This window comes from Andrographis paniculata, unplaced genomic scaffold (assembly GCF_009805555.1).
Source record: "Andrographis paniculata isolate CXL003 unplaced genomic scaffold, ASM980555v1 Contig71END, whole genome shotgun sequence".
NCBI lineage: Eukaryota > Viridiplantae > Streptophyta > Magnoliopsida > Lamiales > Acanthaceae > Andrographis > Andrographis paniculata.
Window position 1 is genome coordinate 6,253,583 of NW_026137608.1, and position 18,933 is coordinate 6,272,515.

Consider the following 18,933-nt stretch of genomic DNA (forward strand, 5'->3'; position numbering starts at 1 on the left):
AAATATAACATTCATCCAATTTTTTTTTTTGAAAAATATCAAATCAAACACTTATTTTTCATTTTTTATATTATACTAAAAATCAATTTTACATTCAAAACATCGCATCAACACCTATTTATATATAACATCATACAACTATTCAAATTCAAAATTTTTACTATTCAAATCTCAACTCAAAATCCAAACTCGGAACAAACACACCCTAAATAAAAATCATTTTTTAATTTGACAATATAGTATAAAATCTACCCATAAATGTTGTTCTATGTAGTTTTGCTTTTTAATTTTAAAACCAAATCAAACAACTCCTAAAAGCATGGAAAAAGAAAAACAAACATATCTTGCCAAACACACCCTTATACCTTTAATGTTGTTCGGGCCGCCGACCCGACCCGGCCCGTATTCGTGTGCGTAGAAATACTCGGCCACATGCAAATGAACCCTTCCTTCCCCTTCTCTCGCTCGCTCATATCGCTTTTCCACTCGATTCCTCCTCCAATCCCATCCCTTTTCGGCCAAGAAGTTTGCCAGAAATCAATACAACCAGCTGAATCGCTTTTGTAACGGATAAACGAGGAAAGATTGTGGTGGCTTGATCGGAAATTCCAGCCGATACAAATTTATTGTGTGTGTAGAGAGTGAGATTCGATATCTCTCTGTGTGTGTGAGTGAGAAGAGGTTTCGAAGTAACTGGAGGATGGGAGGGGAAATAGTAGCGTGCAGGAAAGAGGAGGAAAGGGAAGAAGTGGAGAAAGAGAAAATGGTGGCGGCGCAGAGGAAGTGCGCGCCGGCGGCGCTAGGTGGAGGGTTTCCTTCGGCGGTGAAGACCGTCGTGGTCGGATATGCTCTCACTTCTAAGAAAATTAAGAGTTTTCTTCAGCCTCAGTTTGAACGATTTGCAAGGTATGTCGTGAAATGTAAAATTTCTTTGTTCCTTTTTCCCCTGTCGTTTTATGGCCTGTTAATTAATTATTTATTTGTTCTTATTTGAAACTATACGAAGAAAACTGCGGATTGCTGCGCAATTTTGAATGTATCTGATTTCTAGGGTTTGTAGCTGACGGTCCTGAATTGTTGATTTTCGTCTTTGTAAGGAATTTGGGCAATATAATGGTTTTTTATTCGACAGGTGCTTCTGTCGTGCTAAGTTTCTTGTTCGATTTGAACTGTTAGGCACATTTCTGTATCGATTGGGAATGTCTATTAGGGATCACTAAACTGCGAGGATTGTTTGCTTCACTTAATTTGAGATTTAGAATTTGGAATTCAAATTTTGGAAAACACTTTTTGTTAACATTAATCTACACGAAGACCAGGGAATCATGTGGTGTAAAACAATGTGCCACAACTCACATTACATGTTCGTTGTCAATTGTTTAGTTGTCCACATGCTGCATATCTGAATTTTTAGGTGTAAAATTTGATTTGAATCCAGTGAATCTGTTTTTATATTTTCTTATTTTGATGTGAATAGCAAGCTGTGTTAATTGTTTTCGTAATTTAATTTGTATCCAAGTAGTACTTCCCTGATCTTATGATGAGGCAGGAATCAGGGGATTGTTTTTGTAGTTATTGACCCGAGTAGATCCCTATCTGATCAAGGTCCTTTCGACATTGTTTTGCACAAGGTGAGTTGCTTGTACTCTATCTGCCAGTTGTTAATCCGATTTCGTTCATGATTATATGAGAGATAGATGTACATTTGTTTTGTTGTCTTTCATGCAGTTATCTGGAAAAGAATGGCGACGAATGCTTGAGGTATGTTACACAATGTTTAATGGCTTGCAAGTTTTCATTTGGTGGTAGTGTGGGATCAACAATGGAGTTTTTGCTGTAGTTTTGAATTTTATTATATCTTTTTTCCTTTAAAGAAGTCGGTGTAGCATTAACTAAAACTATTCTAGTAGTTTCACACGAAACATTTGGGACTGCAACTTAAGTTACAGCTTTTGATCGCCAGCTGCATCTGCAGTCAAGATGAAATCAATTTTTTTTCTGCATCGACTTTTGTTTGTGCTCCTTAATTTTACTTCTAATTTGAGACCTAGATTATTATTTTGCAACCTTATTGCCACTTCACTAGTTCACCACTTATTTCATTTCAGGGATTTCGATCTTCCTGATTCCGTTTGCTCTAATGCCCTGTGCAAATGAAAATGTAGTACATTTATGGGTTTGAGATTATCGTATGACTGTATACAAAATTTTTACTCTTTTACAATCATTTTCCCGTTGCTTCGTTCAAAGGATTACTGGAGCACACACCCAGAGGTCACAGTCCTTGATCCACCCAACGCCGTACAGCAACTGCACAACCGTCAGTCTATGCTTCAAGATGTTGCTAACCTGAATCTGCCAAGCTCCTTGGGTAAGTCTGGAAGATATTCCCTTGAATGGAATTGGTGCATTTATAACCGATTTATACATATTTGTGCATATAATTTCAACTATTTTTGAAGAGTGATACTTAAATATACGCTGATTGTAGGAAAAGTCGGTGTCCCAAAGCAATTGGTTATCAAGAAAGACGCATCATCTATCCCCGGTGCAGTGAACAAGGCTAGGCTGAGGCTACCAATTGGTAGATCTCCAAATTTAAATAAAACTATTTTATGGAAAGCTTTAAGTTTTTTATCGAATAACTGTATCTTGTTTGTCTAAATGGAACTTTCACGATAAAATTGCTACATACTTCAGTGGCAAAGCCTTTGGTTGCAAATTCGCACGAGCTATCATTGGCATACGACGAATTCTCCCTCCGAATGTTGGAACCGCCACTCGTTCTGCAGGAATTCATTAATCACGGTGTGTAAGAGATCCTTTGCCGTCTTTTGCAACGGACAATAACTTGAATGAAACTTTTCTTACACACACATTCCTTATTCATGTTCTAGGAGGTCTGCTCTTCAAAGTATACGTAGTCGGCGAAGCAATAAAGGTCGTCAGGCGTTTCTCCTTGCCTGACATCGGCAAACACGAATTGTCGAAGAACGCTGGTGTTTATAGCTTTCCGAGAGTATCTTGCGCTGCTGCTTCTGCCGATGAAGCAGACCTGAATCCTCGTATTGCTGGTAAGTTGTTAGTTTTATTTTTTTACGGTGGTAAATTGTATCGTCTTATCTATTCACCGGAAGCCAATTCGAGATTTCTTATCCTTAGTTTGTGATTTGGCACAGAGCTTCCTCCACAACCGTTGCTCGAGAGACTGGCTCGGGAACTGAGGCTAAGGCTGGTACACCCGTGATTTTGGGATGTTTATGTCGCTAAGCTAGCCGGAATCTATGTTGATCATCCATCGATGCTTATGAACAGGGCCTTCAGCTGTTCAACATGGATATAATTCGAGAACTCGGGACACCAGATCACTATTACGTCATAGATATCAATTATTTTCCAGGTACGTCGAATTACAAGGATGTTTATTATTTGAAATTACATCGTCTTGACCATAAAATTCGGCGTTTAACCTCCAGGGTATGGAAAAATGCCCGAGCATATATTCACAGATTTCCTTCTGAATCTGGCGAAACACAAATAAATATGATCGATCGGGTAATTCCAAGAAGATCGCAGCTTGCCTGTGCTGATTTGATCGTATCTGATCATGTAATGCGCGTTCTTGCTGCGGCAATTCGTCGTCGTCGTCTATGGCTGGATTCATTCGAGACAAATATTCTTCCTCGTGGCGACGCTCGGTTACGACGTTGATTCAGGAATGGTTTACAGGTACATTTAGTTCTTATACTTGTGCTCTTGTCGTTTAGTTAGTTGATTGTGACATAAAATAAAAATAGTTGAATGTTACATAAAAAAAATAAAATAATAGAACATAGTATCGATCGACATAGTAAACGAGTTCAATAAAGAATTTAGACTAGCATATATGATCAATTTTTTTATAATTTGTATTGTGAATTTTCAATGCACTTAATTTTCTTCATTCAATTCAATTGTTTGTTATGATCCCACTATTTGTAGGAAATGCAATCAATTAAATTAAATTAAAGCCCTTTAATTTATAGTAGTAACTAATAAATACTTTAGACAGCTAGCGCACAGCAACATCCGACCGCACGATCTCATCTCTGTCGACGCTGAAAGTAAAGAGCTAGATCTCCTGCCACGTGTCGAAATAGGAGCCCTCCATCTTATATCTAACGGCCACCAACAACGAGCCGCAGATTCAATTCAATCCCAAACGAGAGAAAATTTATAAATTAAGTAATTCCTTTTTGAGCATATGGAAAAGAGGGGTAGTTCCGTCCTTTCAAATACTATTTGGAGGGCATTTTGGGGATTTCAGTTGGGATGCAGTTCAGATTGCCGTCAACTTCAGTCCGACTGGCGCACATTTAGCGACAGGCTGGCGACAGCTGTAAGCTATGCATATAGGTATGTTAGCAGACTACTAAATATGCCACCAAATCCATAACCCCACCCCCCACCCCACCCCCCACCCCACCCCCTTCCGTCAATTTATTTTTTATTTAATTTTAGGAAAATCGAATTATGAATTTTATTTATTTACTTTTAAATTGCCACTACTATTATATCTAATTAATTTATTTATTTAAAAATTTGAGTTTAAAGTTAGTAACAGAAAAGTGCATATAGAAAGAGGTGAGTGGTGCGCGCGTCCCTATGGACTGCTGTAATTCGACTCCCGCCGCTATCCGTGCACGTTAGAACTTTACGCTCTTTTTCTCAAACCTGCGCCGTCGGCGGCTAAACCCTAATAAGTTCGGGAAATTGGGGATTCTGCTTCACCGGAGAGGGAAATTGATCGGCGATGGATCCGTGTACGTTTGTGCGCTTGACTGTGGGGAATTTAGCGCTCAAATTCCCGGTGGCGGCGAAGCCAGCTCGCAGCGCCGTGCATCCCTCGACTTCGCCGTGTTTCTGCACTATTAAGTTGAAGAGTTTCGCCCTGCAGAGCGCCGCCGTCCCCTACATTCCGCCGGAGAGCTCGCAATTCCCCGACGGGAACTCGGTGGGGACCGCCGCGAGCTTCCACCTCAGCAAAACCGATCTCGACAGGCTCACCGGGAAATCCTCCCTGTTTGCGACCTCCAAACGGCCGTACCTCAAAATCTCGGTCTACTCCGGCCGCCGCGGCGTGACGTGCGGTGTGAAATCGGGGCATTTGCTGGGGAAAGTTTGCGTGCCGTTGGATCTGACGGCGGCGGAGTCTAGGGCGGTGGTTTTCCAGAACGGATGGATTAATTTGTGGAAGGATTCGAAAGGAGTCGCACAATTTCACCTGAATGTGAAGGCCGAGCCCGATCCTAGATTCGTGTTCGAGTTCGACGGCGAGCCGGAATGCAGCCCGCACGTATTCCAAATTCGAGGCAGTGTTCGTCAGCCTGTGTTCACCTGCAAGTTCAGCTTCCGCACGGCCGACCGGAATCAGCGCTCCAGGTAATCGAAGAAAACCCTAAATTCGGAATTACTCTTTACAATGGCATTTCTGTGATTGTACGTTAAAGCAGCTTTGGATAATTCAACTTTAGATTTAACTAATGATGCCATTGAATTGAGAGTTCAAAATCTATGGAAGGAATATGATTTATAAAGGAGATATTGTCTGGATATTGTCTGTGCGTGAATATAGATTTTATTTTCCTTGATTGGTTAATGTCCATCGCCATTAAAGAAAGAAACCATACTTTGAAGTTGGAGTAAACTACAATGTTAGTTCCACCAGAACATTTCTTTTTAACTGTATTCTGTTGAATTGCACATTGCTAGATCTCTGCCGCCGGAGCACAGCGCCGGCGGCCCCCGGGGATGGTTAAGCTCGTTTGGCAGTGAAAGAGAAAGGCCGGGAAAAGAACGAAAGGGCTGGTCGATCACAATCCACGACCTCTCCGGTTCGCCAGTTGCAGTCGCATCAATGGTGACTCCATTTGTGGCCTCGCCGGGCTCTGACAGGGTGAGCCGATCCAACCCCGGCTGTTGGCTCATTCTCCGGCCCGGAGACGGCACGTGGAAGCCGTGGGGTCGGTTAGAAGCATGGCGCGAGCACGGCTCAGCCGACGGGATTGGCTACAGATTCGAACTAATTCCCGACTCAGCTGCAGCTGCAGGGATCGTCTTAGCCGAGTCGGCTCTCAGCTCCAGCAAGGGAGGGAAGTTCGTGATGGACTTATCCGGCAACAATGGAGGAATTCCTGCGGGGAGCGCAGGCGCTTCGCCTGGCTGCAGCCCACGAAGCAGCGGGGACTACGGATACGTTCTGTGGCCGTATAGCATGTACAGAGGGTTCATAATGCTGGCTAGGATAGCTGGCGAGGCGTGCCACCACCGCCGCTGCCGGGGAAAGGCGGTGGCCGCCCCTCTGGTGGAGGTGAGCGTGCAGCACGTTGGATGCACGGAGGACGCCGCCGCCTTCGTGGCGCTGGCGGCGGCGCTGGACCTGAGTGTGGATGCTTGCAGGCTGTTCTCTCATAAACTACGTAAGGAACTCTGCCCTCCTCAAGATTTACTTTTTTGATTGATCATTAATTAATCTTTCTTTCTTTGTTGATGAAATTAAGTGACAATTACACACACGTATACACATATATGATATATATATATATATATATATGATGTCTATTTGATTAGGGATAGATTGTTTTCTTGATTTTGTTTTTTGGTGTGAGTGATTTTAAGGGACTGATTGGGGGATGAGTAGATATTTATGACTAACTACAAATAGGATTTGTGTACAGATTTGAGGAAGAACGAGAATGGGTGGGTGGGTGAATGGTTTTTTTTTTTTTTTTTTTTTTTTTTTTTTTTTTGTAGATGTGTGGAGTTGGAAGTGTGTTAATATTTTAATTTTGGTTGATTGGTGTGCAAAAGTGACATGTAATTGCTGTTTGAGAAAGATGATGTTGAAATGGTATAATATGTTTTAATATTTGTTCTTTTTTACACATTGTCACTTTTGATTATTGTTGTGGGTATTGTTAAAATGTTGACTGTATATTCTTCGTTTAAAGTTTTTAAATGTTTACATTTTTTTATGATCTGGGTTAGAACCCAATAGTTTGTAAATTATTGTATGTTGTAGTATTGAGTCCATTTGCACACTTATTGGTCACCTCTTACGTGGGAGATTTGTCGTAAAAAAAAAAAAAAACTGTTTTTTACTATAGAAAATAAAAAATTATTATTATTATTCACTTTTATTGAAATTTATATTTTAATATTTGAGCACACATATGGGTGTGTTTGTTTGGGGGTTTGGATTTTGAGTTGGGATTTGAATAGTAAAATTTTTGAATTTGAATAGTTGTATGATGTGATATAAATAGGTGTTAGATGTGATATTTTGAATGTAAAATTGATTTTTTTAGTATTATATAAAAAAATAAAAAATAGGTGTTTGATTTGATATTTTTGGGGAAAAAAATTGGATGAATAATGTAAATCCAATTCAATCCCCGAATCAAACACACCCTTAGTACATTTAGTGATAACAGGAAGAGTATTAGTAATAGGGGTTTTGATTTAGAAATACAAAATATTTAATTGTTTTGCTATATATGAATTTAACTATATTGTTATAAATATTTTTGTATTTACAGTCTCACGTAAAATAATACACTAATCAAAGATAATACTAAAGAAAAATAACTCTTTACTTATCAAAATTAATTATTATTAAAATAAAAGTAATATATACTAAATTTTGTGTAAAAAGTAAATATATATATTTTTTAAATTGACCAGAAGATAATATTATTTTATTGAAAAATGTAAATAATTTTTTATATTGAAAATGGTGTAAACAAATATTATAAAAATATGGCCATTGAAATGAATATTTAAAAACAATTTATACACTTATTTTGGGGGAGTATTTATTTTGAAGGTAATAAGATAGAAGAAAATAATAAAAAAATATATTGAGTTGGGATAAAAAATATATTTTTATAAAAAATTATTTTATCTGTCTCAAGTATTTTTTTATTATTAGTTTTGTTTGTTCCATTAATTGTGATTTTTTTTATTTTAATAAAAATAATTATAAGTTAATATAAAAAAAAATAATATTTATTTAAATTATAAATATATCATTACATATATAACTATATATATAGTTAAAAAAAATAAAATTATCAAAAAGTTTTACATATTTTCAGACTAATAAAATATTATTATTATTTTTAGTTTATTATAAAATTCTAAAAAGGAATACATTTTATCATGTGTGGCAGGTGACGTCCGAATTTGAATCCACGAGCCTTACAATAATAAATAAATAAATAAATAAATAATTGTGTTTGGACAAAAAAAGAAAGAAATACATTTTCATGTGTTTGGATGTGGGTGAGAAAAAATTGTGTTTGAGATTGTAAGCAATAAAATTTTAATTTAATCGTAATATAAACAAATATTTTTATCATAATCCTTAAATATTTGATAATATAACCAAAAATATATTTTATATTTGATTAATGTTTTAAAAAATGGTGAACAATAGAAAATTGGAACAACCAAAGACACCTCTATTAATATTATCACCCAGTATTGGATTACAGGGTCCGGGACCGTTATACTATATTGGTCCCGGTCCCAATTCAAAATCCATTTCTGCCTAAAGACGATACGCTGAGAGAAGAGAGCAGAGCAGCAAGACGCGATCAGCTTCATATTACAATGGCGAAATCTTCATTATTTCTTTATGCAGACAGACATTTTACCCAAACAATTTCAATTCACGCTCAAGAACACAAAATGGAGAAAGATGTGGAAAAAGCCCCAGAAATAAATCGAAGAACCTCTCACCTCACCAAGGGTTGAAGAAGAAGTCTCCACATTTGCACTTCCAGCACATGGGCTTGTAATTCGAGAGATCATCCCCCCTCCAATTTAGGGTTTTCAATTTCGATTTCGATTTATCCATGGCCGAAATGGGGACCTGCACCGCCTCGCAACGCCTACAGTACCTGCACCTCTTCCCACACCTCGGCGGCTTCGATCCCATCGACTTCATATCCTCTTCTCGGTATCTCCTCTGCACTTCCATTGATGCAGCAGCCAACTTTAGCTTTCAAGGAAACAGAAATCAATCAACCATTAGTTAGGTAAAAAACAGTCTTACCAGGTTGCCTTCAGGGTGTTCGACGAAATGCCTAGCTGAAAAACCACAGTAATTGATGAAAAGTCAGTTAGGTAATCAGAATGTTGTGCAATTTGGGGAAGAAAGATGAATGATCGATGAGTGATTCACCTCGAGATAAACCAGAATTTAGCAAGAAGGAGATAGCCAGAATGCAAATGATCAGCCTACTTGTTCTTAGGAAAATCATGGTTCAGAATGTTTGGGGAAAAGAATCGACTCTTATATATATAATAGTAAGGATTGAGATATGAATGCATGATGATGATCATTATCCATGGTTTTTTTTGGAAGTTTGTTTGGGGTGTTGCAGTGCTGCAATGATGGAGATGGAAAGTGAGAGAGACAGCAACTTGAGGAAATGGAAAAAGTTGGAGAGGAAAGGGCTAATTCCTTTGGGGTGAAGTCCTCGTTTCATGAGCCCCAATTTGCAATTTGCAAATTGAAATTGAGATTGAGGTTTGGGGAAGAAACAAAAATCTGTTCTGATCTGATCTGATCAGAAATGGAGAGAGAGAGAGAGAGAGAGAGAGAGAAGAATGTGGGGAAAATGATGCTGACAAGAAAAGGGGGCCTATCTTCAAAATCCAAATGTTTTCTCACTCAAGAAAGGGATTTGTGAGTCAGTTCTTCCCATGGCTTTTCACTTTCAATGAATATTATCATCTCTCTCTCTCTTGCCTATCCTCTTTTAATTTATATGTTTTTGGTTTTTAATCAATCTTGTATTGGATTAATTAATTATTTAGTTAATTGGATGGGTATTTTATTTTAATTGGGTGGGGGTGGGGTTGGGGGTGGAGTCAGCAGTCAGTGCGTGTACTGTGTAAATGTAATCCTTCAAATACACGCAAGATTTTGCTCTCCCGTTTCCTCCACTAAATTAATTATATTTGAGCTGAGATTTTAATAAAAATATAATAAACTTTATTATATTAATATAATGGATTCAAAAACTAAAAAAATTTAAAGAACCTTTTTAATAAATTTAGGGTGTGCGGGTTTTAAAATTTTTAATTTGTAGTATTTGGTATTTATATGATGTATAATAAAATATTTAATAAGAATATATATATATATATATATATTTAAAAGAAATGTAAAGTTCAAATAATAAAAATATGAATTTAATTCATCTTTGTTATAAAAAATAAATTTTCTTTCATTAAATTTTGCTCATCTTTCTCTTGTTTGTTCTCGACCTCTGTAAAATAGTCGAATTTTTCCAAAACCCATTCTTTGGTCTCTACTTGTGGTCTCTTTTACATTAAAACTTGTTTCATATGACCCACCCCATCATTTCTTTATAAGCTCGCTCGCAAGAAATCATTCAACTTGTCAATGGCTTTCAATTTTGTCTAATTTTTGTTGAGATATTTTAGATATTCAGTTTTAGATTTAGTAAATTTATATCTAAATTTGATCTTGTTAATAAGATTAGATTACTTAGTCTATCAAGTTTGTTTTGTATTATTTATATATATAGTTCCACAATTTCATTATTTTTCCCCAAAATTTCTAACAATTTTTATTGGATAAAAAATAGTTATGGTATTTTCCGTGTTAATTTCGGATTTTCAGCTCTCCTATTTTTAAGTCTCTATTTATATATGTATTTTTATTGTTTATCCTTCATCAATTAAATTATTTCAACTTTAATCTTTAATTACAATCTTTGCTTATAATCTAACAATTAATTGTTGAAATTTTAAAACATAAATTTATTATGTGTTTGTTTGAGAGTTTGAATTTTGAGTTGGAATTTGAATAGTAAAATTTTTGAATTTAAATAGTTGTATGATGTGATATAAATAAGTATTGATATGATATTTTGAATGTAAAATTAATTTTTTAGTATAATATAAAAAATAAAAAATAAATGTTTGATTTTATATTTTTGGAGAAAAAAAATGAACAGTATATTTAAAATCCAATTCCCAAACAAACACAGTGTAAAAAAGCTTATGAATTGCTAATTAAAAATTAAATAACTAATTTAATAAATAAGAATCAAAACTATTAATTTAAAAAATAAAATTTGACATATAATTTAATAAGATGAAAATATATATTTCATCTATCCACAGTATTATTTACGTACAATCTTATTATTTTTATTTGGCCGATCCTGTGGTGATCAGGTCATGATGCTAATTTGTTCAACATATACTTATAGAACTAATTAACATATATTTATATATATTTTAATATTTATATTACAAAATAACATATATTGAGTTATAATATAATATATATTGTATTATAAATATGATGAGATATGGACAAATATATATATAACTCCTGCATATACTGGTGTGTTTGTTTGGGGGATTTGATTAAATTTATACTATTCATCCAATTTTTCCCCCAAAAATATCAAATCAAACACCTATTTTTCATTTTTTATATTATACTAAAAATCAATTTTACATTCAAAACATCACATCAACACTTATTTATATCACATCATACGACTATTCAAATCCCAACTCAAAAGCCAAAAGCCCCAAACAAGCACACCCTTACTTTACTCAATAATAACTATTTTCCTTTTTTTGTTTTTACATATCACATTATACATTTATCAACTTTTTAATATATTTTCTATTAACTCGAAAAAAAGAAATATTTTATCCTTTTTTTTTTTTTTTTGTATTTTATATAATATTGTATTCATAATTGCTGCATAAATTATGTGAAATACTGAAGCGTTATTGAATTTAATGTGAATAGTGCTGTGCTGGTCCACTCGAAAATACACATAAATTTTTTTGACATATTGAACGGCTAGGATTTAATCTCAGAATGCTGCCACAACATCAAACAAATTTGGCCAAATCCATATACAAAACAAAAACAAACAAGAATCCTTCTCTTTTCTGCATTCTTTTTTACAGCTAACACAGCCATGCTAAAGATTTATCATTTATATAAATAAAATTCCTCATAAAAACTTATTAATCTCAACAGAATTTCTAAATTTGGAAAAATGTATTTACCTCTTTCCTGCATATTTTGTCTCAGACAAAGAATTCCTCGAAAAATACCGGCCCGGCGAGCGACCGTGGGATACGAAGAACATAGGTTTGATTCTGTTCCTATAGCGCAAAGTTGTCGATCATATGTTGTATTACATCGGCGCCGTGAGAATTGATGCAATAATGTTGGACCTAAACGATGTAGTGCAATATTATAGACGGCGTGCTCGATTTTAAATGTAAGAACCGGACAGAATGTAGGCGTTAGATGTAATGAAAGGATGCATGCCTGAATTGTGTTGTGTGCGAGAAATCTCTGCGAGCTTCCACCAAAATTGACGTCGACTCGTTCCCAGCTCAGTCCGGTTAGTCCTCTGATCATCGTTTCTATTTTGTAATAAACAAGAAAAGATCGCTGATCAATATGTTGTAATAATTTACGATCAAGTTCTAAAGAGCGAGCGACAAAATCGAACCGAGAGCCCAACATGGAACAAAATGAAGGTCACCTTCCATATCGTGTGTCCTCCTGCGTCTCATAACTTTGACCCCCAACGGGAGTTCTTGAGCGTTGCCCGTGTTCGATTGCTGCTCGTAGACAATGTGTGGGTACTTTGCATTTCTAAGAAGACTCCGGCGCTAAAAATAAAAATAAACAAACACTTAGCAAGATATATTGCCATATTATACGCTCTCCGTCTCAACTCAAAGTATCATTTTTATAGTTTTCGTTTGTCCTACTAAAAAGTGTCTCTTTCCTATTTTTGTAAAAGTAATCATACTCTTTAATTTTTAATTTAATTACAAACATACCATTACACGCATTTATTCATAAAGACAAAGGCTAAAAATGTCAAAACTTTTTGAAACTTTCAATAACTAATACAGTAAAATACTACTCCCTTCGTAAAATAATTTACTTTACACCACATCATTACTTTTATACAAAAAAAACAAAGGCAAAAATGTCATTACACTACTTTTAACTACTCACTATAATTAAAATACTATTATTTCTTAAACACCGAACCAAAAGTAAATGTTTGATTTGTATATGGACGGAGGGAGTATTATTTTTTAATCTACTGCAAAACTCCAAAATCATAATTTAGCAGCTGACAACATAGTTCACTATAACAATAGAATTGTTAGCACATGATTTCAACTAACATAACAAAATGTTTGACATATATATATCAGCACAATAACTTCTCCCATATATATATATATATAGATTAGTCGGAACAAACATATTTACAGGAACTTGTAATGTTTACCTTTGGGAGTTCGTTCCTTCGGCGCAATGACGACGAACTCCATCCAACAATATCTAACATCAAGTGTTAAGGCCATTGAAAACTCACAGTTCAAGATGCAATGTAAAGAGATGATACACTAAGAAAACGGATGCGGATACGGTCAAAATGTACGTTAGCATAGGCAACGCGCCTCTTGAACAACTTCAAAGCAGAGCTGTAATAAGTGCAATATTAAACTTCACAGATTCAACAAACAAACAACCATTGAAAATCAGAAGAAAAGTACTAACATGAACATAAGTTCTTCGGAGTCTTTGGTCATTCTTAGCAAGAGCGGAGATTCCCCGTCCTCATTATCGCACAAGAATAAATGTTTTCCCGTTGGACCAAACAACCATGAAGTCCGCATCGCAAATATCTCCATGTTGTAAATTCCACAAAACATAGGAACCTACAATAAACCTTACTACGATAAGTTCATTCATTTACGGCGAAGAATTAAGTCGCAAATTTGTTCATCAATTCAAAGCAAGTAGTCAATAGTTATAGAAAAATAGAAATGTACAAAACTGATATACCTGCCTATGCCCTCTCGATCCAAGGTGTGGTGTTGCGACTGTAATAAAGTTCATAGGTTCGAGGCCGCAAATTGATGCTCTTGTTTTCTCTTCTAAACATATCCGCGGCTCATTTCCACTATCCTCCTCCTTTCCTTCACCGGATTTTTCCCTTATTGAATCTTGTTGGTAAAGCTTCGCAACGGCGTATCTTGCCACCAATCCACCAAGAGAATGACCTACAAAAGAAATCTTCTGAAGCGCCGGATGACGACTGACAACAGAAATCACCTGAAATATCAATAAAGCAATTACCCTTTACTTAACCTGTATCGATACTAGTAGCAATCATAATTCTAGCTCGACTAAAAGTCTTATCGTGAAATTCATTACAAACCTCGTTCGCTAATCTTGTCCCCATAACATCAATACCATCAAATGTCAATTTCGATGCATTCGACTCGCTGCCTGGACATAACATTTTCGTCAATGTTAGCGCATTTCCAGATTACAGACAGTAAAAAACACTCTCCTCAGCTTCCATAACAACGATGAAGGATTCCAAAAAAAGAGTATCTCAATGAACCACACAAGCATTGGATTTCATGTATAGCTAACTACAAACAAATTAATGTAGTTTACGATTTTGCTTATCGATTAGTTGACGAAAAACGTAGCAATACCATGTGCAGGAAACACTGGAATTTGGAACAGAATGCAACAAATGATGAAAAACACAGCAAGATTGCAATCGAAATTTCAGAGATGAATCGAGCTCACAATGCACTATAACATCATTCGGATAAGCCCTAGCCAATTGATACGCAGCATACTTCCAATCCTCAGCACTGCAGAGACACGTCAAACAACAATTTCACCGACAAATCACAAATCCAATCTTATTCCAAATACGTATTATATGTTAGAACACAAACCTGCCAATAATTCCATTGACCATAACAACCAGGTGAGTCGGCGGCTGATTCTTCTCTCCGGAATTAGCCTCCACGTCAAAGCTCCCGCCGTCGTCCCTCGAAACGTCGTCGTCCAGCTTCATACACCCAAATTTGGGCAAAAAATAACGGAAGCTCTTCTTCTTCCGCCGCGACATGGTTTTGCCTTCCTTCATACTCTGAGCACTCAATCCGCCCTCGCTCGAGCCTTCCTTCTCTTCTCTCGCTGTTGCCGCACTGTTCTCCATCTCCAACCGACCAATTAATTAATTAATCAACGCGCACGGATCACAGAGCTTACCAAAAATGAGCACATCAATTCCTGCTATGAAGTGAGAGATATTTGAGGACGGAAAGCAACGGAGAGTGCCGAGATTGACCACTTCAAAAGTGTCATGTATCGCTTTTTCTGGAATAGAAATTGTGTATTTCTAGGCACAGCAACACTTCCAGTCATCCAATGTGTACGATCTGAGTCAAATTGCATTTCTAGAACAAGTGCTTATGGTTATGGAGGATTTAGGGTACAATCTCGACCTAGATTCTAGAAGATCAGCAGAAACCAGTTTCCATTTGGGTTGGCGCAGCCGAGCTTGGAAGGAATTAAGAACCCAAACCACCTTTTCCATTTAGGGTGTGTTTGTTTGGGGAATTGGATTGGGTTTATACTATTCATCCAATTCTTTTCCCCCAAAAATATCAAATCAAACACCTATTTTTTATTTTTTATATTATACTAAAAATTAATTTTACATTCAAAACATCACATCAATACTTCTTTATATCACATCTTACAACTATTCAAATTCAAATTTTTTACTATTCAAATTTTTTACTATTCAAATCTCAACTCAAATCCAAACCCCAAAACAAGCACACCCTTGGACTCAAATGTCCTTATCAACACGGTTAAATTTTACAAAATCCACAGGTAGTTTAATGAAATTGCACCCAATTTTATGTGCTTCTAAAACTGCTTCAAATTTTTTCATGTTTTTATAAATTCTTATTTAACGATATTTGGCCTAAACGCGCTTAGATTGCAAGTAAATTTTAGAATCTCAATTTCTAAATTTCTAAAATTACAAATATATTTAGCCTAAAAAATAGTAAAAATAAACTCTTGAAACTTAAAAAATAACTATTTTTTTAGTATATTTACTATTTTTTAGAGTAAATATAAAAATATATATATTTGTAATTTTAGGGATTTATAAATTGATATTGTAAAATTTATTCGCAATTTGAGTGCATTTAGGTCAAATACCGTTAAACAAGGACCACTGATAGGGTTAAATGCAAAATTTATGAAACTACGAGGGAGTTTGAGGCAGTTTTAGATATACGGAGGATTTGGTGAAATTTCATGAAAACGCAGTGTATTTTGTTCAATTTAGCCTAATTAATAAATATATATATATATATTATTAAGTTGGATTAGTGATCTGATTTGATAATTAGAATGAGATTAAAAATGTTTGTCCTTGTCAATGATTTTGACTGACGTATTATGGAGTAAAATATTCTTTGGGGGTAATTTTGTAATTTCATAGAGGATGAAATGGGCCGTCTTGGGCCTAGGCAGGCCCATTTTGTAGCCCATCATATTTTGTGCCCTGTTTGGAAAATAATTTGAGACCATGTAGTGAGCATGTAAAACAATCGGTATTACTCGTCGATTGTTTGTTTGGGGCTTTACCTCATTCTTTACACTTTTTTCTCCCTTTTTTCTTTTTTTTTTCTAAAAAAAATAAATTTAAATGTTTTTATTTATTTATTATATTAAAAATTATTCTTTTTTGTTTTACATAAAATATTTATAGTTTAATTATATTTAAAATTTTATAATTTATATATTTAAAAAATTTTAATTAAATTATTTTAATTTATAATTATTTTATTGTATATCAGTCCCTAATTAAATAGATTTTTTTAAAATTTTATAGTAAATTAAAAAATAATAATATTTTATTAAATAGTGGAAGTGTTTAAAGTTTTTGATATTTTTGTTTTTGAATTTATGTAGGTAATTGTATCTAAAATGATATGATTGTAATTTAAATACCTTTTCGACTCATATCTATTTATTCATTAACTTTTTTCACGGAGTTTTAGAAATATTAATATTATATTAGGATACTGTAGAAATATAAGTGAAAATACTAAATTAATCCTATTAGTGTTGTATGATATAAAGATAATAACATTTGTGTAATATATTGTAAATTGAAAGGTATTTGTAATGATACGTAGATAGTACAATTACTTATAAAAAATAAAAATAAAAATAAAAAAAAAAAAGAAGAAATGAATAAATTATTAAGAGACATACCAAAATAAAAAAATAGATAGACTGTTAAGATGAATAAAATTTAAAAGTATTTTGATACTAATATATGATTATTCTTTTTTAAAAAATAGAAAATAGATATTTCGAACTAAATGAGTAATTTATATTTAATATATTATAAATTATTATTTTAATTTAAAATTTTATTATTCTTAATTCTAAAAAGATTCTCAAATGTACAATCAAGTAAATTTCAAAGACAATTTGTTTTTTTAAAAGAATTTTAGAGTTTGAAAATTTTTATACATAATAAAAAATAAATATTTAATATGACATTTTATAAAATATATATATTTAATTTGATAATTGTTTTTAAGAAAATAATGCCAACATTATAAAAATTTTCTTTGGCTTTTCTGAACTCTATGTTTTTTTTAAAAAAAACACTAATTTCATATTAAATATTAATTAAATATAAAATTTTAATATGTTTTGTTTAAATAAAAAGTATAGAAACTTTAATTTTTTGATAAATTTTAAAATAATAAATAATTGGATTAAAAATATATTTTATGTAATATAAATAAATGTTAATAATTTTGTATATAAAATATAATGTATTAAATAAAAATAATTTTAGTAATATATTTTCTAAGATATTTTATTATTTATGAATAATACGAAAACTTTTAGGGTGTGTTCGTTTGTAGGATTTTGATAAAATTCTATTATTTATCCAAAATTTTTTTCCAAAAATATAAAATCAAACACCTATTTTTTATTTTTTATATTATACTAAAAATCAATTTTATATTCAAAATATCACATCATGCAACTATTCAAATTCAAATTTTTTACTATTCAAATCCCAACTCAAAAATCAAAACCCCCAAACAAACACATAATATATTATAAATAGAATCAAATGGTGTTTTATTGTATAAAATAGTTTGAAAGAAAATTATTTTATATAAAGTATAAAAAATTATATATATAATATAAAAATAATAAATTTTTATAGGGTGTGTTTGTTTGGGGGTTTGAATTTTGAGTTGGGATTTGAATAGTAAAAATTTTAAATTTGAATAGTTGTATAATGTGATATAAATAGGGGTTGATGTGATGTTTTAAATGTAAAATTGATTTTTAGTATAATATAAAAAATAAAAAATAGGTGTTTGATTTCATATTTTTGGAAAAAAAAAATTAGGATAAATAGTAAAAATCCACAAAAATTCTTCAAACAAACACACCCATAATAAAAACACTTGAAGAACACACACCCAATCAATTGAACTATAGCACAGAGGTAAAAAAGTTCTTTTGAAGTTTTATAATAAATTTAAAAATAATATTTTTTCTTTCCAAAATTATAGTATAATTTGTGTTTAGCACGAAATTTAAAAAATATTAATATTATATTAGTAAGTGGGTAAAATATACGGGTAAAAAATTTTTTTGCCTTTGTAAGTGTATTAATGTAAAAAATATTGATACTTGTATAATAATATTATGGAAATGAGACTACTGTTTTAGGACGGACAAAAATGGTAAACAGGACTATTGTATCGGGACGGAGGGAGTATTCTTTTTGTTCCGGTTCAAAAGTGGTCATATTTGAAATTTTGTAATATATTAAAAAATAATATTATTTTATTAGTGAATGAAAGTGTATAAAAAGTTGTCATTTTTTACCATTTGGCTTTATATAAAAAGTAATTGTATGTGTAATATTATATTTGTAATTTATATCAAAGTTAAGGATATATTAGTATTGGTGT

At 33.4% G+C, this 18,933-nt stretch overlaps 4 protein-coding genes across 11 annotated transcripts; 2 read left to right on the top strand and 2 right to left on the bottom strand.

Moving 5' to 3' along the window:
• The first annotated feature begins 437 nt into the window (after positions 1-437).
• LOC127264934 (inositol-tetrakisphosphate 1-kinase 3-like) lies at positions 438-3,948 on the top strand. Of its 6 annotated transcripts, none has more exons than XM_051294536.1 (11): positions 758-906; positions 1,557-1,631; positions 1,729-1,761; positions 2,109-2,161; positions 2,251-2,371; positions 2,492-2,584; positions 2,701-2,808; positions 2,898-3,074; positions 3,180-3,235; positions 3,316-3,400; positions 3,477-3,619. In XM_051294536.1, exons 4-11 carry the CDS (start codon positions 2,141-2,143, stop codon positions 3,539-3,541), a joined length of 726 nt encoding a protein of 241 aa, XP_051150493.1. In that variant the 5' UTR covers positions 758-906; positions 1,557-1,631; positions 1,729-1,761; positions 2,109-2,140; the 3' UTR covers positions 3,542-3,619. The 6 variants fall into 6 exon arrangements, with proteins under 6 accessions (XP_051150490.1, XP_051150491.1, XP_051150493.1 ...); XM_051294535.1 differs by having other exon boundaries at positions 759-906; positions 1,523-1,631; XM_051294533.1 differs by lacking the exon at positions 2,109-2,161 and having other exon boundaries at positions 438-906; positions 1,550-1,631; positions 3,477-3,948.
• An 827-nt stretch (positions 3,949-4,775) lies between these two features.
• On the top strand, positions 4,776-6,758 carry LOC127264933 (uncharacterized). The gene is made up of 2 exons (XM_051294531.1): positions 4,776-5,421; positions 5,752-6,758. Exons 1-2 carry the CDS (start codon positions 4,793-4,795, stop codon positions 6,494-6,496), a joined length of 1,374 nt encoding a protein of 457 aa, XP_051150488.1. The 5' UTR covers positions 4,776-4,792; the 3' UTR covers positions 6,497-6,758.
• Positions 6,759-8,237: 1,479 nt separating this feature from the next.
• LOC127264935 (EPIDERMAL PATTERNING FACTOR-like protein 2) lies at positions 8,238-9,862 on the bottom strand. Of its 3 annotated transcripts, none has more exons than XM_051294541.1 (4): positions 9,227-9,862; positions 9,098-9,132; positions 8,782-9,010; positions 8,238-8,640 (listed from the first exon to the last, which is right to left on the bottom strand). In XM_051294541.1, the coding sequence occupies exons 1-3, from the start codon at positions 9,303-9,305 to the stop codon at positions 8,783-8,785; spliced, it is 342 nt and encodes a 113-aa protein (XP_051150498.1). In that variant the 5' UTR covers positions 9,306-9,862; the 3' UTR covers positions 8,238-8,640; position 8,782. The 3 variants fall into 3 exon arrangements, with proteins under 3 accessions (XP_051150498.1, XP_051150497.1, XP_051150496.1); XM_051294540.1 differs by having other exon boundaries at positions 8,239-8,673; positions 9,227-9,861; XM_051294539.1 differs by having other exon boundaries at positions 8,246-9,010; positions 9,227-9,853.
• A 2,072-nt stretch (positions 9,863-11,934) lies between these two features.
• Positions 11,935-15,452, bottom strand: LOC127265088 (uncharacterized). Its single transcript, XM_051294771.1, has 10 exons — positions 14,845-15,452; positions 14,690-14,757; positions 14,307-14,377; positions 13,931-14,200; positions 13,643-13,803; positions 13,511-13,566; positions 13,371-13,423; positions 12,603-12,732; positions 12,383-12,480; positions 11,935-12,285 (listed from the first exon to the last, which is right to left on the bottom strand). The coding sequence occupies exons 1-10, from the start codon at positions 15,108-15,110 to the stop codon at positions 12,214-12,216; spliced, it is 1,245 nt and encodes a 414-aa protein (XP_051150728.1). The 5' UTR covers positions 15,111-15,452; the 3' UTR covers positions 11,935-12,213.
• Between the last annotated feature and the right edge of the window lie 3,481 nt (positions 15,453-18,933).